Below are 22,616 nucleotides of genomic sequence, written 5' to 3'. Positions count from 1 at the left end.
CTTCTCTTCCAGTTCCCCAATGTTCTTTTTGTGAATTGGTGCTCAAAACTGAACTGCGTATTCCAGATGAGGTCTTACTAATGATTTGTACCGGGGTAATATGATATCTCTCACTGGAGTCTATACCTCTTTTAATACAAGAGAGGATTTTGCTCGCTTTAGAAACCGCAGCTTGGCAATGCATGTCATTATTAAGTTTGTGATCTACCAGAACCCCCAGATCCTTCTCCACCATTGATTCCCCCAGTTGTACCCCCCCCCTAGTCTGTATGATGCATGCATATTTTTAGCCCCCAAGTGCATAACCTTACATTTATCAACATTAAACCTCATTTTTTCTTTTTTTTTTTTTCTTGTCCAGACCTTTTTTCTGTTTGACTGCGGCCTTGCCTGCTTTCTCACCATGCTTCATTTCTGTCTGCTGACAGCTATTGCCATACGAAGTTTAACTGAGGGCCAAAATCTAGGAGCCATCAGCAAAGCTCATTATCCCTTGCTGGGTGAACACTGCTTGAACTCTTTAGACTATCTTTAGAGCCAACATTCACCTGGTGAGACAGAAGGCGGGATACAAACTCCAAGTTCCAAGACCACACTGTCACTGATCATTGCTTCTGCACTAATGAATAGTAACCCATTGACATGGCTCTCACACATGTGATCACAAGGACAGCTAATCATAGTGATCACATAAGGTTTGTTAAATACAAACCTGTTGGCTTCAGCTGTCAATGTGCCTCTCAAAGAGAGAGACACTGTGACAGTTCAAGCCAGTACACTGCACCTATACCTGTATTGTGCTTGAAAGTGTGCAGCCTCACTAGGACGTCATTCACTGATGCATTTCACCTGAAATGAATTATTTCCATTTGAGTAACCCTATGATCAGCTATGATTTGATATTAGTGTCCATTTGTCAGCTTATAATAAAAAAATGAGCAGGGAATTTATTCAAACAGTGTACCAAGTAAAAGCACTTTTCAAAGTGCAGTTGCTCCAGAGCTTAATATATGAGGTAAACCTTCACTTTGCAAAGAATACCCAATCACACGAAAGGAAAATAAAAAAACTACTTTTTTTGCCTGCACATGATTGAATGATGAAGTCAGCAGAGCTTCTGCTCATTTACTAAGCTCTGGAGCAACTGCTCTTGGAGCATGCACAGTCTATTTGCCTTTAGTAAATCAACCCCATTGTAAATCAGATTTTTGTATCCAAGTTAGCAATACAAGATTATCACAGTAACTAATACATACTGACACTGCTACATTTGGTCTCAGCACCCAGTCTTCAATGAGCCCTGGTAAAAGGCTTAATCGCTATTGGTATACATTTAGAAGGCCTAACCCTTGGTTCCCATCTGTGCAGGTGGTGTTGCGGGACCCACAAAAATACCTGCAGCCACACCACTCACACAGAAGAATGCGGGACCATTAATTCTAATGATACGCCACCCGTGACTGTACTGGGAACCTCGGTTTCCATGCGTGCTGCAATTTTCCACGTAGTGCAGGCAAATCTTCCCTGTGTGCCCCGGGGCAAATTAATGGGCTCTTGTGCTTGTGCAAATTGCAGCCCGCGCGATTGCACAGATGTGAACCAGGGGTTATGGAAAGTCTGTTGCTTGCAATAAGGTAAGACCTCACCTAGCGTGAGGGAGAGGAATGCTGTGTTGCACTATTATGCAGGAAGCATAGTCTGGATACATAATGAGCAAATATGGCTGCCCCAATGCACATATAATTACAGACTATACACAGAAAAAAATCTTTTTAATGCATTGAAATTTATTGATAGGATTATTTAAATCAAGATGATCATGCATACATGTCTATCTAAAAAATTTACTGTTCAATTAATTAAGACACTTCTGCAGTCTGACTTGTCCCTTCCCTACTGTTATGTTCTAAAGAAGAAAACTTTATATCAAGTTAGCATTTATACAGAGTATTGGGGATTGTGTGGTCATGAAAACGGGTTAACTTCAAAAAGACAGAGCTTTGGGAAGTATAAATGAAATCTAGACCTACTCATACAATTTTAAAAATTGGATTTTGAATTTTAGAATGCTATATTTTGTGGCTGAACAGAAGCTGGTTAGCGATGTTATATTTGTGCAGGACCTTAGCGGTAGAAGATTAGTACAGCGGATTCTATTAATTCTTTGCTAGCAATCCAATCTCTCTGTAGGCCGGCACCATTCCCGTCCAGCGCTGGGAAGTCTCCACATTGCTTGGGGTCCCCCTCTGGAAAGAAGCCACCTCCTCCAATGCAGTACTGTAGAAGAAGAGATGTAATAATACATCATTATTTATAGAATAATAAAAAGAAAAAAAAGGTAAAATATAAGTGTAAATAGAAGCTGAATTGTAGTTCTTTAGCACAGTGTTTCTCAACCTTTTTACAGCCAAGGAACCCTTTAAAGTTATGAACAATCTTGAGGTACTCAAGGCACCCTATTCTAAAATATAAAAAACTATTCTGAAAGTTTTATCTATTGCAGCAGCATCCACACATGTAGGACACACAATGATAGAGGGGATTTATTCTTGCAAAGCAAAAACACTTTTGCACATTGACACTGAATAGTCATATTCCAATGTTTCTCTTCTCCCTCAGTTTCTCTCTATCACTCAGCTAATTTGACCCCATTACTGACAGAGAGGGGCAGGGGAGGGTCAAGCAAGCATGTCGGGCAGGCAGCCAACATCCTCCATATCAGCTGATGGCATCATTGGCTGTTAGGATGCCCGCGACTAGAAGGTTGTAATGGTGACAATGAAAACCTATAACTTTGTGTAACTAAAAGGCAAGCTTGATCCACCTGCTGGCTTGTATACAATTTTTGGGCAATTTTTAGGCTTTTTGCCTGGTCACACTGATTAAAAAAGGCTGCTCTATTACATACCATTTTAACATAAAATACGTTCTGTTATACTTCCTTCTACATTCTATATATTAAATTGTGTGCTGTGTGGAACCTCAATACTGAGCTACATGCAGGAACTGCTGTGAACACCTTCTGCTTAATTAGTTCCGGTGGGGCTATATGTGTGATTGTATACATGGGCAGAGGGGGAGCATTCTCTGATGTACTACACAAATATCTTAAAGTGGTTCTAAAGTCTAAGTGGTTTTTACTTTAATACATTCTCTGCTTTAAGGTAACAGACTCTCCATTACTTATTTTCTGTCCATCCCTAAACAGTTACCTGCTCACTCTCACTGACCCAGCGCTGTTCCTACTGCAGCACCACTCTCCTCTCTTTCTGGTCTCACAGGAGACATTGAGGACAGTAAGAACCATTGCCTCCTGCTGCTGTCAGTCAAACTCCTGTGAGGAGGGAGCAGGGGTGTGTCTATGGATGCACACAGCCCAGGTCAGAAGCTCGCCCGCATGGGTATCTCCATACATATAGTTTGCTAAGTGGTTTGACAAAGAAGAAACACCTTTGAAACACTCTACTGACCCTCTTGTCCTACATAAAGCACAGCCAAGAGGTGGAACAGGGGGGGGGACACTAACTGTCATAATAAGTGTGTCCCTCTTAGTCAGCTTTGGGATTGCTCGCTGGTGCTGCTCCATACAGCTTTACTTGTGATGACATCTCCTTCTCTACATCCCTAGCTGATGCAGAGCTGCTTGAATGTAAGCCTGCATTTTTATTGTACAAATAAAAATGAACTAATTGGTTTTAATGAGATCCTGTGGTCTTGTCCTTTTATCTTGGAGTTCAGCCTGTATCAGCCCAGATCTGTAAAGGAAACTGCAGGATCCCTGGATCTCTATACCAGGGGCGGACTGACAACTCATGGGGCCCCCGGGCAATAGGGGATAATGGGGCCCCTGTGTCCTTGCCAAAACTCAAAAAAGCCTATGAAAAAGGTACCAGGGGCATCTCATGGGGCCCCCTACGGACCCCGGGCCCTCGGGCAGTGCCTGAGTTTCCAAATGGTCAGTCCGCCACTGCTCTATACACTTAGTCATTTCCTGTTAATATAACACTTGCTGCCAGTTCTAATATTGGAGATTGCAAGCTGAGACTATCTGTGCACTGTGGTGGTTTGTTCTCTCTTTCACATATGTGCACTGGTTTGATAAGGGTGCACTCATATGAAGGAGTGGAGAGCACCAATATCAATACCAGTATCCATATCAGTGCCAATGCTGAGCATGTGAACGAGTACTTGTACTCATGCAAATGTCCCAATACCTATACAAAATGAATGGGCTCAAATTGCACTGCAAAAATATGCATGTGATTTGAACAGGAATGTGGTGCGATTCCTGTCCAAATCACATACAGTTTCCCTGCGGTACTCTGAGTACAAGTATCAGTACTCGTACTCGCCGAGGAAAAAAATGTATCGGTGCAACCCTATTAGAAATGATGTAGGAACTACTGTATTTTTCGCTCCATAAGACGCACTTTCCCCCCCCCAAAAATGGCGGAAATGTCTGTGCATCTAATGGAGCGGCCGGCCCGGTATTCCCGCCACCGCCGTGTAAGAATACCAGGCCAGACACTCGGCTCTTCTCTGCAGCAGAACCTTACCTGTTCCTCGGTCCAGCGGTGTACTCACAGTCTTTTTATCCTGGCACGGGCATCTTTAGTGTGCGCACCCAGCTGTGACAGCTTGCGGCTTCACAGCCGGGTGCCCACTGCGCATGTGTGAGAAGTGCTGCACTTTGTGAATGGTCCAGCAGTCTTCTGGGACCTGTCACGTGTCCCAGAAGATGGGGAGGGAGGAAGTGGGAGCGGGTAACTGTCAAATTCGGGTACCCGCTCCTCCCTCCCCAAAGTTCCGCAGTTTCTGGTCATCCCATGTACTGTGTCCGCAGTCTCTGGTCATCTGTAGTATGTCCGCAGTCCCTGGTCATCTGTAGTACAGATCCTGTAAGGTGTCCGCAGTCTCTAGTCATCTCCTGTACAGTGTCCGCAGTCTCTGGTCATCTCCTGTACTATGTCCGCAGTCTCTGGTCATCTCCTGCACTATGTCCGCAGTCTCTGGTCATCTCCTGTAGTAGGTCTGCAGTCTCTGGTCGTCCCCTGTACTGTGTCCGCAGTCTCCGGTAATCTCCTGTACTGTGTCCGCAGTCTCTGGTCATCTCCTGTACTGTGTCTGCAGTCTCTGGTCATCTCCTGTACTGTGTCTGCAGTCTCTGGTCGTCCCCTGTACTGTGTCCGCAGTCTCTGGTCATCTCCTGTACTGTGTCTGCAGTCTCTGGTCATCTCCTGTACTGTGTCTGCAGTCTCTGGTTATCTCTTGTACTGTGTCTGCAGTTTCTGGTCATCTCCTGTAATATTTCTGCAGTCTCCGGTCATCTCCTGTACTATGTCTACAGTCTCTGGTCATCTCCTGTACTATGTATGCAGTCTCCAGTCATCTCTTATACTATGTTCGCAGTCTCCGGTCATTTTGGTCATTTCCTGTACTATGTCCACAGTCTCTGGTCATCTCCTGTAGTGTGTCCACAGTCTATGGTCATCTCCATAGTATATCTGCAGTCTCTGGTCATTTCCTGTACTGTGTCTGCAGTCCATTGGTTCAGAATATTTTTTTTCTTATTTTCCTCCTCTAAAACCTAGGTGCGTCTTATGGTCAGGTGCGTCTTATGGAGCAAAAAATACAGTAGCTAACGGCCAGAAACTTGTGCTTGCTCAGAAATAACAAAAAGAAAATAGCAACAGTATTTATGAGGCCCATTGGCTGCTGATTATCTAGATTGTGTCAAGTACGTTTAAAGACAACATGGAGATGGAATCTGGTGAGAGCTCAGGTTTCGGTGACATAAGCCTCAAAAAGAGAGGCGAGGCAGTGAAATATCTACAAAGTAGTCCATGGCTATCTGGACCTGACATTGAATATCACTGCAAATGTAACATTGTACAGTGTCGCAACACAAAAACATTTCCAAAGATAACATGGCTATATATATTCTATAATTATAGTAGAACTCCAATCCTTATCCTAATGGACTTCTGTGCCACAGTTGTGAAGGGTACTTACTGGTCAACCAGAAACTGATTCCTTTGTTAAAGATAGCTTAAGCCAAACCTTAACGGTCATATCTTGCTCTGATTGAGGAGTCCAGCTGCTACTCAAAATTTTGTTACATTTTTGTCATAAATGTTACATCTTCAACAGAATGATTGTTGCATTTATAAGCATGTGTGGCTGATTGATTGATTGACTAATAGGATTGTACTAAAACTTTATTTGCAAGTTATGTTTGTCCTAAAATGAAAAATGAAATGGTGTAATAAAATGCTGGACTTGAAATTATATTTATGTAAATCTCACTGCCTTAGCAATAGTCTTTGGGGTTGATTTACTAAAACTGGAGAGTGCAAAATCTGGTGCAGCTGTTCATGGTAGCCAATCAGCTTCTAACTTCAGCTTGTTCAATTAGGTTTGACAAAACAAAAACCTGGAAGCTGATTGGTTTCTATGCAGAGCTACACCAGATTTTGGACTCTACAGTTTTAGTAAATCACCCCCTTTTTGTTCTTGGTTGTATGCACATAGTGAAATTAATTTACAAAAGGAGTAGCCATGACTTAACAAAGTAAATTTCTAAATTCCAAATGAAATGTTCAAGAAACTTACTAGATATGATGAAGCATTGTTCACTTCAGCCATCCAATCACGTGCAAGTAAAAATGTTGTTTTTCATTCCCTTGCACATGATTTGGTATTCAAAATGAACTCAGTTTCCCCTTTTTACTCAGATCACTGAACACTAATTTTACTTAGTCAACAGTCTCTACTTCTGTAAGAAATTAACCCCATTATCCAGACTAGATAAGCTCTGTACTGCTGCCTCCCACCTTGTGGACAGCCATAATGTTAGTGTTACAGAGATCCAGTGAGGGAGCAGAACAGTATATACTGTTCCTGTATATAGTAACATGTTAGGAGTTTCTTCATACGGGGTACTGATGGGTCAACTTTATATGGTATCTCAACTTTTGTTAATTAAATTGTACTATATATCGCTTCTCGGCCTTTTGGCTAAGATGAAGTGTAGTAAAGTATACTATATAAATATAGGTGTAGCTACCCTGCCCTAAGCAGGAGTGTCTATTTAAATTTTGTGGTGCAAAGCTGTAGTCAGATTAGCTGAATTGACAGTTCAGCTACTTTGGGTTTCTCCTTCTGTTGCCAGTAGGTGGCACTGCTGCCTTTGACAATAGCATGAGAGCTGCTCTATCTCTCCCTGGTCAATCAATGGGAGTTTCCTTGCCACTGGTGCATGCTGAGAGAGGGCATAAATACACAGGTTGTGACCTTGGTAAGTCAAACTGTTCTGCCTCGGGCCTCCTGCCTGGGGGAGGGATGTATTTTGCTACTCAAACCTCTTAGGCATGCTGTCTGAGAGTGTGACCATGTGGCTGGACAGAAACCTGGATTTGGGGCCTAGCCTGTAGAGCCTGGAGAATGAGAAGCTATGGAGAACTTCCAGATGTCTTGAGGGACTGGAAAAAACTTGGATGTGGAGCTTGGACCTCACTGGAGTATGGTGTCTTCTACACAGGGTGCTGGCAGCTGGTTTAACAAGTACTTTACAGTCAGGAACTACAATCCCAGAATGCTGAGTCAACTTCAAGGTTCCTTATCTGTAAAAACTGTGAGTGACTGGCACCCATCTGCTCACATCCATTATTGCCTAAGTAATCTACACCCTGAGGTGAAATGTTGGCCAACCCCTGTCTCTGGAGGTAACACCATGATTTCAGGGGTCAGGAAGGTGCTACAAACACACTGCTCAAAAAAATTAAAGGAACACTTTAAAAACACATCACATCTCAATAGGGAAAAAAATATGCTGTATATCTATACTGATATGGTCTGGGCAATGTGTTAGGAACATAAGAATGCCCCATTGGTTACTGGAAATTAAAATTATCAACCTACAGAGGACTGAATTCAAAGGTACCCTGAAAATCAAAGTGAAACAATGTATGGCCCCCATGTGCTTGTATGCATGCCTGACAATGTTAGGGCATGCTCCTAATGAGACCAAGGATGGTGTCCTGGGGTATTTCCTCCCAGATCTGGACCAGGGCATCACTGAGCTCCTGGACGGTCAAAAACATGACAGTTGAAATATGATATCCCAGAGGTGTTCTATTGGATATAGGTCAGGTGAGCATGGGGGCCATTCAATGGTATCAATTCCTTCATCCTCCAGGAACTGCATTCATACTCTTGTCATGAGGACTGGCATTGTCATGTAGCAGGAGGAACCCAGGACCCACTACACCAGCGAAGGGTCTGACAATGGGTCCAAGGATTTCATCCCAATACCTAATGGCAGTCAGGGTGCCATTGTCTAGCCTGTAGAGGTCTGTGTGTCCCTCCATGGATATGCCTCCCCAGACCATCACTGACCCACCACCATCATGCTGAATGATGTTACAGGCAGCATAACCTTCTCCATGGCTTCTCCAGAACCTTTCACGTCTGTCACACGTGCTCAGGGTGAACCTGCTCTCATCTGTGAAAAGCACAGGGCACCAGTGGTGGACCTGCCAATTCTGGTGTTCAATGGCAAATGCCAATCGAGCTCTATGGTGCCAGACAGTGAGCACAGGGCTCACTAGAGGACATCAGGCCTTCAGACCACCCTTATGAAGTCTGTTTCTGATTGTTTGGTCAGAGACATTCATACCAGTGGCCTGCTGGAGGTTATTTTGTAGGGCTCTAGCTGTGCTCAATCTGTTCCTCCTTGTACAAATGAGCAGATACAGGTCCTGCAGATGGGTTAAGGATCTTCTACGGCATTGCCCAGCTCTCCTAGAGTAACTGCCTGTCTTCTGCAGTCTCCTCCATGCTCTTGAAATGTGCTGGGAGACACAGCAAACCTTCTGGCAATGGCATGTTGGCACGCATTGATGTGCCATTCTGGAGGAGTTGGACTGCCTCTGCAACCTCTGTTGGGTCCAGGTATTGCCTCATGCTACCAGTAGTGACACTGACCCTAGCCAAATTCAAAACTAGTGAAAAACAGTCAGAAAAGATGAGTAGGGAAAAAATTGTCAGTGGCCTCCACCTGTAAAACCATTCCTGTTTTGGGGGTCATTTCATTGTTGCTCATCTAGTGCACCTGTTGTTAATTTCATTAACACCAAAGCAGCTGAAACTGGTTAACAACCCCCTCTGCTACTTAACTGACCAGATCAATATCTCAAGAGTTTAATTGACTTGATGCTATACTCTGATTAAAAAGTGTTCCTTTAATTTTTTTGAGCAGTGTATTTATTTAAACTGCTGCTTATACATGTGACCCATAGTATCTCAACAATACAATCTCTATACAGTGTTGCCCATTTGAAGTAATAGGCTTTTGAAAGAAAAAAGTTGATTTTTTTTTGCAATCTTGTGTACCTTCATTTGTAGTTGATTAATGAACACACATATATGTAAATGCACTGTTTGTGTTATTTTTACCTTTAGCTAATGACATATTTTATATTTATTATATTATACATATTTTATATAATGTGCTGTTAATATTGCTCTTTGAGTGCTAATAAAGGTATTTGATTTGAATACATTCTGTAGACAAATGACATATATGTGTGGGAGAATTTTGAGATGTACAAAATAATAGATGTACAATATAACACAAAACATAGATAACAAAGCAAGCCCCACCGCCCTTAAAATACATTTTCAATGAATTTTGATTATTTTTAAATGCCAAGGTTAAGAAAATGAGATCATCCACCTGGGGTAGTGAATAGTACCATAGCTACAAAATAGATAAACATCATCTCTCACAAAATTCTGATACTGTATGCATGCGCAAGGTAACTAATTCTGTATTTCTCAGTCACTGCTTACAACTTACATGTTCTGAATTGCAGCCACTGATGACCTTCATTCCAGGACATAAAGCCATTGCTGCCTTTTCATTGTTAAATACTCGGAACTGCATAAAATCACCAGCGATTTCATCTGCAGAAAAAGGTTTTAGATTCACTATTCATATAAATCATTAATATATATATATGAGATACAGTATAATACCTCATTGACAAGTCCATGCATATTGGATCCAATACATAAAATACTGGTTCTAGAGCTGTTGTTCATGGCAGTCATTTGAATTTGATGTTGTATTTTTGAAGTGTGGGGTCTCAGCAAGGCCTCTCTGCTTTAGGCAAGGTGTTCAAATTTCCTTTGCTCCAATGCAGCCACCTTGAGGAGAGGAATTTGTGCAGGTTTCAGGTTTTTTTGAGTGACAAATGAATGCATATGTCAGTTCAGCGCCAGGGCACAGTTAAAGCAGAACTTCACTGAAAAATGGAAGTTCCACTCTTCCTCCTTTTCCCCCTCCTCTTCTACTTTTGGAGCATAATTTTTCTTTTGGGAAGCGGGTACCTAATTTGACAGGTACCCGCTCCCCACTTCAGGAAATTTGCCCCCTTCCACCGGACGTTTGCCCCCTTCCCTCCTTGCCTGCAACCTTCCGAGGCACATCACAGGTCCAAGGTTGATGCTGGACCAATCACACAATGTGGCTCGCATATGTGCACTGAAGAGCAGGCTGTGAAGGCACACTCAACATGGCTGCCCTGGGAACCTGAAGACCGGCAAAGAAGTGGCTAGGATGAGTACAGTGCTGGATCCCTGGACTGGTAGGTGTCGTATTAATAAAAGTCAGAAACTGCAGTATTTGTAGCTGCTGACTTTGAATTTTTTAAAAAGTGAACTGCTTTAAATGGCCAGAGCATTGGAAGTCTTAGTGGTGGTGGCAGAGTTCCCTGAAAAAAAAAAGGTTCATAACAAAACATTAGACAGTGGCCATCTGTGCTGGGTAGCTGAATAATATTTGTAATTAAAGATTTTTCTGAAGATTTTCTATAATCATGTTTGTTGTTACAGAGGGGGAAGTTCTACATAAGCGATTGACCCATTCTGGTCAATCAACTTTTCCCCAAGCAAGTACAGACAGGCGCCTGGGCCAGGGATGTGGAGATAGATTCCCATCTATAATTGGACGAGGCAAACCTTTTTGTCTGTAGCTTGTCCCTTGCCAGTATAGTATAGGGAAGGACCCCTGCTCTTTTCATAAAAACAGCGGTCTCTCTTCAGATGTTGGACCCACCCCCTCCTGAATCAAAGCTAGGTCTCTCCTATCCAAAGTGAGCATGAATGAAAAGCTATAAGTGTCACTAAATAGTGACAAATCAGATTGTTTTCTGTTCTAAATGGAATTTGAAAATTTGAATTGCATTAGTGTTTTTGATAAATAAGACTGAACAACTATTGATTACTAACCAATCACAAACACCTGCTGACCTATTAGGAATCTTATAAACAAGAATATAACTTTACATATTATTAACCAGATATAGATAGCTTTAATATGCAGTGTAAAACCATGCAGGAAAAAACTTACTTTTTGCATTGGGTGCGTTCATTCTAATCGTATCTTGTGCACTCCCCTTATCATAAACAACTGGTGTAGAAGGTCCATTATCGGTTGGGCATGTCCCAGCACCAAACTTTATAGGATATTTCTAGAAGAAATAGAAATCGTTTTACACTAAGTGAATATATAAGATCACCAGGAAAAACTCCTATCAGATATTATAGCCCCTGTGTGGGCTTCACTCTTGTTTTTTACCCTTTTATAAACAAGAAAAATGATTGCAACAGGAAAAAATGCTATTCTAACCACTTTTCTGTGAACATTTAAAGGTTGATTCAATCAAAACTGAAATGTCATACTTGCAGGTTGACTCACTCACCAACTTCCTTCATCTGCCTGAGAGACTGTGTCAGTATCTATTTTCTGCCTTAATCTCCATGAGGGAGAATTATCGTCATTTCCTGTCCACATGAAGGATGATGGACAAAACAATATTTTAGGAATGAAGACAAAGACAGCAGTCAAATCCTCGCAGAAGTTCTAACCATTTTATACCCTATCCAAAACTGAAAAAAAAGGTTTAACTGGAGTTAGGCTTTACAGCAGAACTAAACTCTCACAGTTAATATTGACTATTTTTAATCTTTATGCTAGTAGCATTACTAAATCGATAGGAAGGAATATTTACTTATTAATTTTATTTTTTTTTCTACATTTCTTCAGTTTCTTCCTGGATCCCAAAGCCAAAATGAGGTCACACATCCCAAAAGTCTTCACTGACATTTTTTTTTATCTGGAAGAGGTGCTTTCTCAGCTAAGCTTACCCTCCTGCCTGCCTGGGCTAAGGGGTGATGAATTCCAGGAAGTGATCACTACATGACTCATCTGCTCTCACTCAAGATGACCACTGCTGGAAATGCTAGGGGAGTGTTTTTCAAAGTGATTTTTGAACAAAATGAAACATGAAGACATGGATGGATGTGTGAGTTTGTTTTGAGTATTAAAAATGAATTAAATAGCATTTTCAGTTTGTGATGCTAAAATGCAGTTGAGTTTTGCTTTAATGTATGGAGATCTCTCGGGTTGTCCCACAACTGGTAATGAAGGTTTCTTTAAAGCCGAACTCCAGGAATTATTTTTATTGCATACACTCATTGGAACTTTGCACAATGTAAGTATGCATATCTCATGCCTGTTTGGGGAAGCTGGAAATCAGTATAGTAATCGCTGCTACTACAGTGGTAGCTGCATTCTTGCAGGGTGTCACTTACTCAGCACTGCTGCCATTCATAGAACACCTTATTTTTTTTTTTAATGAATACAAAGTTATACCCAACATTACCCCATTAGGTTTAATTTTGTCTATATCCTACCCTGTAATATTAGCCCATAGTCTTCTCCACTGACCTCTATTTAATGAATACAAGGTGTTCTCTGATTAGATACGGTAGAGAGGAGGGGCGGTGACATCACAATTTTCATCTTGTCCAATCTGAGAATTACAGAACATATATTCATTGAAAAAATAAAAAACACTCTATAAATGGCAATGGTGCTGAATGAGTGACACCCTGCGGTCAGTGTGCAGTTGGGCAACTACCCACGTAGAACCTGAGCAGGACCAAAGTACTACAGTAATTAAATCCCAAATCCTTGGGTAGATAATCAAATGTGTAGTTCTCTGCTGTTTATTTACCTTGTATAGATTAAAGAGATTTCCTCCGTGTTCCGAAAGGATGTTACTTTTTGTGTAATATCTAAGAAGAGCAGTGACTTTCCACAGGGACAGTGGAGTCTTGTTTGGCACATGCCATAAACACACATTATCAGCATTAAGGTCATAATAGCCAGGATTCTGCAAGCATAAAGAAAATAAAAGGGCATATTGTTTCCATTCATTTCTGCTACATATACTGTATGTTTGGTCGATCTGTGCATCACTTTCTTGATTTGGTCATAATGATATTCTACATTTATTATGTATAACTTGAAGGTCCTGTGCATGTTCCAGTCTGCTGTCAAAACTAAGTTCGGTAGCAAGATATAAAGTAGCACTGGGAGTGCTAGTGAAGTGATTTGGCAGTGGTCAAAACAGATATGGTGGCTAAATGTTGAAATATAAAAACAATATATAAGAGGGACTGCAATTCTGAATTTCTATAAAATCTGAACAGAGGAATACAGATGAATGCAGGGTATAAATCCCCCTGAAATTGAACCAAAAAAGCAGCAAACATTCATCAGTTTCAGTAATAGTTAGACTTTGTTACCTTGTAGTCATCACTGGTTGCTCCATCTGCTAAACCAAATGTATTGTAGTTTGCCCAGTTCCCATCTCCCTCTGGGTAGTTCTCATTGTTGCCTTGTTGGCTGGACCAGCGATCACCAACTGTGCACCTTCCATTAACATTGTTCTCATGGACACTGGCTACTAAGGTCCAGCCTCCACCATCAGTAGTCATGTCACAGAAGGTCTGGTAGGAAATGCCACATTCAGTAGTCAAAGTATAAATCCCATCTGTAATCAAGGAAACAATCATGGTTAATTTCACTATATTTCATTATTTGTCTCACTATATTACTCAAACTGTCCCCTCTTCTCCTATCAAGACCTCCTGTTCTCTAGCTCCCTTGTCTCCTCCTCTCATGCTCACCTCCAAAGACTCTTCCATCCTGTGGAACTCCCTACCCCAATCTTTCCAGCTATCTCCTTCTCTGACCACATTTGGCTATTCCTGAAAACTCATCTTTTCAGGGAAACCTATCCTGGCTCCACCTAAAAACTGAACTTTAAATTTTCCATCAGCACATCCATCTCACAGTTATTACAGTTTGTATCACTTGTCTCACCCCATTAGAATGTAAGCTCTCCCAAGCAGGGCCCTCTTAACCCTCTAGTATTGAATTGTCTTGTAACTGTACTGTATCCCATTATATTGTAAAGCGCTGTGCAAACTGATGGCACAATATACATCCTGTATAATAATAATAATAATAATAATTTATAACCAGGCTTTAACTTCCTTCTTTGCTTGGCTAAAACATGGGCAAACACTGCTTGGTTATTTTGTTGGTGCTGTAGGCTTATGATATATCAGTTGGGTGGTGCAGAACCAGAACATGGCTGACAAGAACAAAAGCCCTTAAAGTGGGCTTTTCCCCTTAAAGGCAAACATCCATGCACCACACAACTCTACATGCACATTCCAAATCACCCTGAAGCCCTAGAAAAAAAAAAGCATTAAATGAAAAACAGAGCTAAATGGAAAGGGACTTTCACAGCACCAAAAATTATTAATAGCAACCTAAAACTCAAAGTTTATTTAAAATGAATTTAAAACACTGTACAGATAAGTACATCAAAACTTGGTCCATAAAGAAAGACATAAAGCCACTATGAAACATATGAACTTGATAACATGCATGACAATCCTGAAACATTTCAATTCTTGATGCAAATCTTCATCAGGGGTTAATATCAAGGTGGCTACATCTAGAACATAAGCATATGTATCACAGAGTACATTAAAAACTGCTTTGCCAAAACCATATGAATAGCCAATCATGGATCACTTACTGGACCAAAATTACAAAATTGTAGCAATTCCCAGGGGGTGAAGATTCATCCCCATGTTGACAGGGTTCCAGATACTGGGCCACAAAGGACGCAAATGATTTTCCCACTCAGTGGAAACACACATATACCATTAATACATTTATTTTGGTATATACAGTATGTGTTTCCGCCTAGTTTCAGGCTTCATGCACACGGCCGTAAGAGTGCATACAGCGTGCATGAAATCTGAAAAGCTGGCTTGCACAGACTGACACATGCTCACATGTGCATGATTGAGTTTACAAAAGTGCAGCCATTTATTGCAATAGGGGGTTGTATGGCCCACCTGTTGCTGTCTATTTACATTCTGTGCACTAATTCAGTTATGGATTAATTATATGTCTTTTTGCATACAATTACTGAACCCAAATCAGTTTTGATATCAGCCTCCTGCATACTCCTTTGCAGCAGCATTCAGACTGGAAAGGATAGAATCAGTTTTCTAAAGCACAGAGGCTCTAATGCATTGCACGTTGCTGTCTGTTTAACCCTCAAAGCTTCTTAAATGGAAGAGAGAGCCATGATCTTACCAATGTGCTGTTGCTTCTTCTATGTCTTGTCACGGGCTGGGGAAGGTGCTAGACCTATTTAGTTGGGTTTAAATATCCATAGCTTTGTATAACTACCCTATAATGTAACCTGTAACAGCCAGTAAGGTATATGTTTTAGTAAGCTATGGAATTAGTTTTTGGTTGTTCTGGAATACGTTGCAGAAATACTTTGTATTTTATCAGTAAATAAGAGCATTAGATATGTGTTAATGTTTCTTGAGTCTCACCTCTGGCATCTTTGTCATTCTGGTGGATTGCCTTGCAGCTTCTGTACCTGCCATGGTTGGTGTTGTCTTCACATGGTTTTGAACAGCAGCCTGTTTTGTCCTCTTTCCAACAGTCTAAGAGACTTATGATCCTTTGTTTGGGGTTATTATCTGAAGAAACATAACATTAAGGCACAATGTTGTATTGTATCAGTTATCTAATTACACTTTAACACAGCCTTTCTCAACCAGGGTTCAGTGGACCCCTGGGGTACCTCCAGTGGTTGCTAGGGGTTCCTTGATCAATAAGCATCTTCTGCCTCTCAGATGAGTAACCACGGACACCAATGATTTTTTTTTTGCTGTCTGTAAGGGGGGAATTTACTTAAGGGGGACCCTAGCTGTAATGTACATTATTCTCTTTTGACTATCACACCAATGTACTGTGAGCTCCAGATATCGTTGTTATTGTCAGGGGTTTCCAGAAACCAGAAACTTATTCAAAGGGTTCCTCCATGTTAAAAAGGTTGAGAAAAGCTACTTTAACTGAAATCTATTTTCTCTAAAGCAGCCCTTTTCAAAATATTTACCCTGGAGGAACCCTTGAAATAATGTTTGGGTCTCAGGGAATCCCTACAAAATATTATTGTATTACTATTCATGACATACAGTATTAGCGTGATCAGTAAATTAAAGAATGTGGCATACCTAGGGTATTTTTACACGCAAAACAGGTTGCTTTTGTGCAAAAATGAAATCTGCCTATAAAGTGCCTCATTTAGCCCATAACAACTGATTGTCATAAACTAGAAATGGAAAGGGCAAACTTCTATAAACAACTTTGGTGCAAACGTGAAACACACTACAACTGCAACACTAATCAGTTTTAAAACCAATCAGCGTCAGAGGCAGGCATGGTTTAGAAAAATCACTAATTTTTGACAAAAGAGTGCTAGGTGGTTAGTCCTACAGCAATGTCTGGGTGTAACAAACACAAAGAACTCCCTCTATTCATCTCATTGCTTCATTTTCAAGTTTGACTGGGAGTTTACCTTTTTATATTTCCAGACTATATCACAATTATATGGTAAGTTAAAGTAGGACTAAAGGCAAAACTTTTTAAAATTATTTTGTATAGAGAAAGGGAGAGTTATAACCCTGTTAGGTTTTTTTTCCATCTATGTCCCATTGGGGAGTTCTCTCTTGGTTTCCTAAATTATACCAAACAGGAAGTGAGAGGAAATCTCACCAAAGCGAGGGAATCACTGATTGTCACTAGGGTCACCAGAACTAGTGTCCCCATTGGAAGATTTCCCCTCTATTCCTCTTTTGGAATTTGGAATTTGGGATATTCTTTTAGTTTCAGAAAGAAATAAAAACCTGAGAGATGTTCTAATCCATCTCCACTCTATCCAAAACTAAAAAAAAGTTTTGCCTTTAGTTATACTTTAACTTATAACACGCTCTAGTGAAAACTATTTAATTGAACAAAAGTACATCGCAGTGTTGTTTTAACAAAGTCAGATTTACTCAGTAGTACTAGTACTAGTGTTCTAGTACTTGGTGCCAACTTGCTTCAGGGCATACAGCATATCCCTTAATGTCTTCTGTCCGCAGCTGATTGGCCCACCTAATGCTGCAATATGTCTAGATACATTAAAATTGGATAGAAGTATTGGTTTTTGTATTCTGGTTAAAGGACCTTGACATTTACTTACCACAACAAGTAGACTGCCCCTCAGTAAATAGCAGGCCAAACACAAACACAATGAGCGGCAACATCTTTCTTCTGGTGCTGCAACTATCAATGAACTATAACAAACAAAGTGTTTTAAATGCATGCACACATATTACATAAATACACACACTGAGGTTTACAAAAACTGAAGCATGCAAAATCTGGTGCAAATCTGCATAGAAACCAGTCAGCTTCCAGGTGTTATTATCAAAGTTAAGGCCGGCCATACATGGGTTGAAAATCGACAGATTTTTCGTCTGAAAATCGGACCTATGAATAATCGGCCGATTTTCACTCTGTTAGTGGGTCAATGGCACAGGACGATTTTCATGGTTCCTCCCCTTTTAGGTGATCGGGCATGTTGGAAAATTCGTGAAAAATGACCGATTTTGGACTCAATGATGGTCAAATCGTACGATAATTTTTCCGAAATGAATATGCGCATGAGCCGTGACCTGGATGAACAGAAGTTTTGCATGTTATATGGGGTGAACTTTATGACTCGGTCGGCCGATTTTTGAAATCAACAATGGCACCATCGGATTACCGAGTAAATGACGTTTCCGATTCTTAGAAGAAAAATCGTTTGGAATTTGAACCATGTATGGCCTGCATTAATTGAACAAGCTGAAATGAAAAGCTGATTGGCCACCATGCACAGCTGCGCCAGATTCTGAGTGCACCCGTTTTAGTAAATCTCCCCCCATTGAGACATTTCTGAGATGTGCTATATGAAATTCTTGGGATCAGGAATGTTTAATCTTCCTCAAAGCCCAATTAAACGTCTAGTTTAAATCAACTAATTGATTTCCAAGTGCATCAAAGCAAAGGATGTGCAAAGTGTTCCGGTTCATTTTCTTTAGAAAGCTGCCACAGCCCAATTAGAAAAGCCTGTCCCTTGCCTGCATTCTGTAGAGAAGGCCCCTAGTCCTCTGGAAGCGGTGGTTTATCTACAGTGTTCCAAAATGCATCCTGCAAAGTCAGAGCTAGAACTCTCCAATCAGTAGCGAGCATGAACTAAAATCTGCTACTTCCAGAGGACAAGGGTCCTTCTCCACAGGATGCAGGCAGGGGAAAGGCTTTTCTACTCAGGTTGTGGTAGCTTTCTGAAGAAAATAAACTGTATGCTGTCTCTGTGCAGGGCTGCTCACCTGCAAGCTTCATCCTTATAAAATCTGAAGTTGAAGGGCGGCACATTTTTTTCCACCATGATGAAATAGGTGAAGTTGTTTTGGGCATAATCCCTTTTGGGGGTAGGAAATATAAGCACCAAAAAGTAAGTAAGCAGATCCAAAAAATAAAAGTCTAACACTAAATTATAATTTATAGTGCACAAAAAAGAAAAATTTCCCTTGCTCGTTGCCTAAGAAAATGAGAGTAGATACCTCCAATTGATACAAAAAAAAATAGTAAAACATACATTTCTAACCCTTCACAACTATAAAATATAAATATAAAAAAGGTTTGATGGAACATAACATGAGCAATGTAATTGTAACTTTAGCCTAACCTCTCAAAAGGTAATGCTTAATCTTATGGTACCCCTAAACCTACCCCTTAACTTGTAGATATCCCTTAAAGTGGTACTAAACCCAGGACCCTGCATTCACTATATCTGATCTCCCACAGTACACAGAACATGGAAATGCAAATATTTTAGTAAATATAAACTGCTAAATACCTTTTCCCATCAGCAGTTAGAGCAGTCTTGTGACTTCTATCAGTGTTCAGCAGAGCACTGGTTAAAGTTTGTAGGAGGAGTTTTCTTTCTGCTCTAGGAGGTCGCAGAACCCCTGATCTCTGTCTAGACAAGTGTTTCTCAATCTTTTTTCAGTCAAGGCACCCTTTAAAATTATGGACAATCTCAAGGCACCATTTAACATTCTGCACAATCTCAAGGCACCCCATTCTAAAATGTAAAAAATTATTCTAATAGTTTTACATAACTCAGCAACATTCACACGTGTATGACACCCAACATTAGAGGGAAATTATTCTTCCAAAGTAAATAAACTTTTGCACACTGGTACTGACTAGTATTTCGATGTGCCTCTTCTCCTTCAGTTTCTCTCCCTCACTCTGCTAATGTGACCCCACTACTGATGGAGAGGGGCAAACAAGGATTCTGTGCAGACGCTCGACATCCTCCTTATCAGCTAATGATGTAATTGGTTGTTAGGATGCTGGCAGCTGGCAGGTTGTAAAAAGTGCTCAATAAAAACCTGTGGCTTTGTGTAACTAAAAGGCAGGCTTGATCCACCTGCTGGCCTGTATACAATTTTGGGCAGTTTTTAAGTATTTTGCCAAGGCACCCCTGAAGAAGCCTGAAGGCACCCCAGGGTGCCTGGGCACCCTGGTTGAGAAAGGCTGGTCTAGACAGCGCTGGTTGACCATGTGCTGATTACATGCACTCTCCCAAGAAAAAAAAACCTCTCTAGCAATACACAACAAACTGAGCATGTGCAGAGTGTCTCCACACAATATGTCTTATCAGGAGATAAGAGGGGGACACTGGAAGAAGGGGAGGATCAGAAAAGTCAGGATCAAACAGCCTTTTTAAACAATGCAGAGGATTAACTCCTTTGGTTCCAAAGTGAGTATATCAAGCATGCTTTACTGCATATACAGACTAATTTTACTGTTTTGGATTTAGTAACACTTTAACTATAACTTTAAAGCTGTATTAAACCTATAAAAAAAAATTTAATACACTGCAGCTTACCAATCCTTAAATGTAGTTGCTGCATTTGTTTTCTTTTTTTTAGGCTTGTTTTCCTTTCTTTTTACCTGATGATCTAGTCAATAACACACTTTCTATCTTAGCGTGTCTGCACTTTTCTTGGAGGAACAACAGAGCAACGTTTGGACAGTAGCATTGTTAATCTGCATGGGGAAAGTGTAATGTACAGTTAGACACATTAGCGGGTTTAGATGGACTTGACTAACAAATTACAGCCAAACTCCAGCTAACACTTTTTCAGCAGTTACAGCAACGGTTTTTCTTTCTTTTGGGATAAAGATTTTATATAAATGAATGAATGCTGACCATTGTTGAATATTGCCCTGTCAGCATTAAATAATTTGTCTCAAAACTCTGCCATTTTTGCTGAACAACTTGCTCTGTTGAAAATAACAGACTTACTGGCCAGATAACTAGGTGAACGTAAATGAAAGAAAGACTAAAAAAAAGAAAACTAGTATTATCACCACAGTGAAGAATTATAAGCTGCACAATATAACATTTTTGTTTTTGGCATAATACCCTGTTAACCTAATCCCTTGAAACATAATTCTTAACCTCAAGATACCCTTTAAACATAACCTAAGCTTACAAAATATATTCCTTTTCCTTAGGGTACCCCCAAATGTAAGAATTAATTTATCCTGAAGATATCCCATAAACATAACAATTATTCCACAAAAAACTCTTTGAAAACCTTATCATGCCAAATTGCTGAAATAACACTAAGAATACCAATATCAAGTTAAAATGTTCCTGAACTAAAATCTGGTATACCCAGAACTCAACAGCTTAATGTAAAGATCCTGGCAAAGGGAGAGAAAGAAAGATATTTTAATAAAAAAAAAAATACAATTTGCAAGATGAAAAAAGGAAGAATGAATTCATGTCTTACCTGCTGTTACTGTCTGCTTACTTGGCGCTCTGTTATGTCTTATATTGCCAGAATGACGCAACAACTTGTAAATGAACGCCAAGTTCCTTGTGTTCATTAACCATTTGCCCTCCAGATGATTTACCCCCTTTCCTGACCAGTCTATATTTGCGTTAAGGCATTACATTATTTTAACTGACAATTGCGCGATCATGTAATGCTGCAACCAAATGAAATTTATGTCCTTTTTTCCCCCACAAATTGAGCTTTCTTTCAGTGGTATTTGATTGCCTGTGCGTTATTAATTTTTTTTGTGCTATAAAAAAAAAGACCAACAATTTTGAGAAAGAAACAATATTTTTGACTTTTTGCTATTAAACATGTCCAGTAAAAAAAATTAAAAAGTCAAATTTCATCATAAATTTAGGCAAAAATGTATTCTGCTACATGTCTTTTGCAAAAAAAAAAAAAAAAATCCCAATACGTGTAAATTAATTGGTTTACGTGAAAGTTATAGCGTTTACAAATGGCGGTATATACTGGGCTTTTCAAATTTATTTTCTTTTTACTAGTAATGGTGGTGATCAGTGACTTATAGCAGGACTGCAGGACTGTGGTGGGCATTCTGACACTGGAGGGAACTGATTTGGTGTCACTGACACCCCCAGTGACACCAATACAGTGATCAGTGCTAATAAAAAGCACTGACACTGTACTAATGGCACTGCGCACAAAGGGGTTAAGATGTGGGGCAATAAAAGAGTAACCTGTGTGCTATTTTACTGTGTGCTGTGTTTGTGCTTCACTGTAAGCACACTGCTTTGAATGGCTGTGTTGTGCACAGCCATGCAAAGCAGTGTGCAGGAGCTGACAGGGAGGAGAACTGTTTTTTTACTAACAGTTCTCCCCCCATTGGAGATCCTCGGCAATCACCAGGCGGCGGCGAGTAATCACCAGCTGGGACCTGGTGATTGACAGCCGCGGCCGTGAATGGCAGCGCGTATAAGGCGCGTGCGCCCCCTACCCGGATATGCAAAATCACGTATATATACTTGATTTTGTGCACCGCTGCTGCCCTGTAGCAGTATTTCTGCTATGGGTGGAGCTAAAGCGGTTAACATGATGATCAAGAAATAATGGTTGCATAACTCACAATACCCAAAATGTGCTGCACAACCAAATATATTAATAATAAACTAAAATTTTGATTCATAAATATATCTCATAACAACACCATCAACAATATACAATACATGATAACTTGGTGATATCCAATTATAAATTCATAAAGTGCAAAATAATATATTAATTAAACAATCCTTATAGTCCACTCTGACAATTAATATAAATCTTCCCGTGCTCCAAATCAGTGTAATGTCCACTCATCAAACACAAACGTGCGCCCAATATCCATTTGTTGTTACACATCAATGCGCTTCCACCAGTCAATACTGCTCCTTACCTCTACTCATTGACCATTTATTAGATTTGGTCAAGAACAGCCT

The 22,616-nt window shown here is 40.4% G+C and overlaps 1 protein-coding gene, 1 long non-coding RNA gene and 1 other non-coding gene across 3 annotated transcripts in view; 2 read left to right on the top strand and 1 right to left on the bottom strand.

Annotated features, from left to right (window-relative positions):
- Positions 1 to 22,616, top strand: part of LOC149451606 (uncharacterized) — a 127,360-nt gene that overhangs the window by 45,928 nt on the left and 58,816 nt on the right. The window lies entirely within an intron of this gene.
- LOC149451607 (intelectin-1-like) lies at positions 1,768 to 18,661 on the bottom strand. The gene is made up of 7 exons (XM_089690543.1): positions 18,649 to 18,661; positions 15,781 to 15,930; positions 13,657 to 13,904; positions 13,083 to 13,241; positions 11,414 to 11,534; positions 9,860 to 9,966; positions 1,768 to 2,277 (listed from the first exon to the last, which is right to left on the bottom strand). Exons 1-7 carry the CDS (start codon positions 18,659 to 18,661, stop codon positions 2,125 to 2,127), a joined length of 951 nt encoding a protein of 316 aa, XP_089546669.1. The 3' UTR covers positions 1,768 to 2,124.
- LOC149451608 (U2 spliceosomal RNA) lies at positions 6,998 to 7,186 on the top strand. Its single transcript, XR_016315021.1, has one exon. It is a non-coding gene; the product is annotated as a U2 spliceosomal RNA (small nuclear RNA).

The sequence above is a fragment of the Staurois parvus genome, unplaced genomic scaffold (genome assembly GCF_062004578.1).
Source record: "Staurois parvus isolate SC_StPar_1 unplaced genomic scaffold, SC_StPar_1.0 ptg000530l, whole genome shotgun sequence".
NCBI classification, from domain to species: domain Eukaryota; kingdom Metazoa; phylum Chordata; class Amphibia; order Anura; family Ranidae; genus Staurois; species Staurois parvus.
The sequence above is the reverse complement of the archived record's forward strand: the minus strand, read 5'-3'. Positions and strand labels throughout refer to the sequence as shown.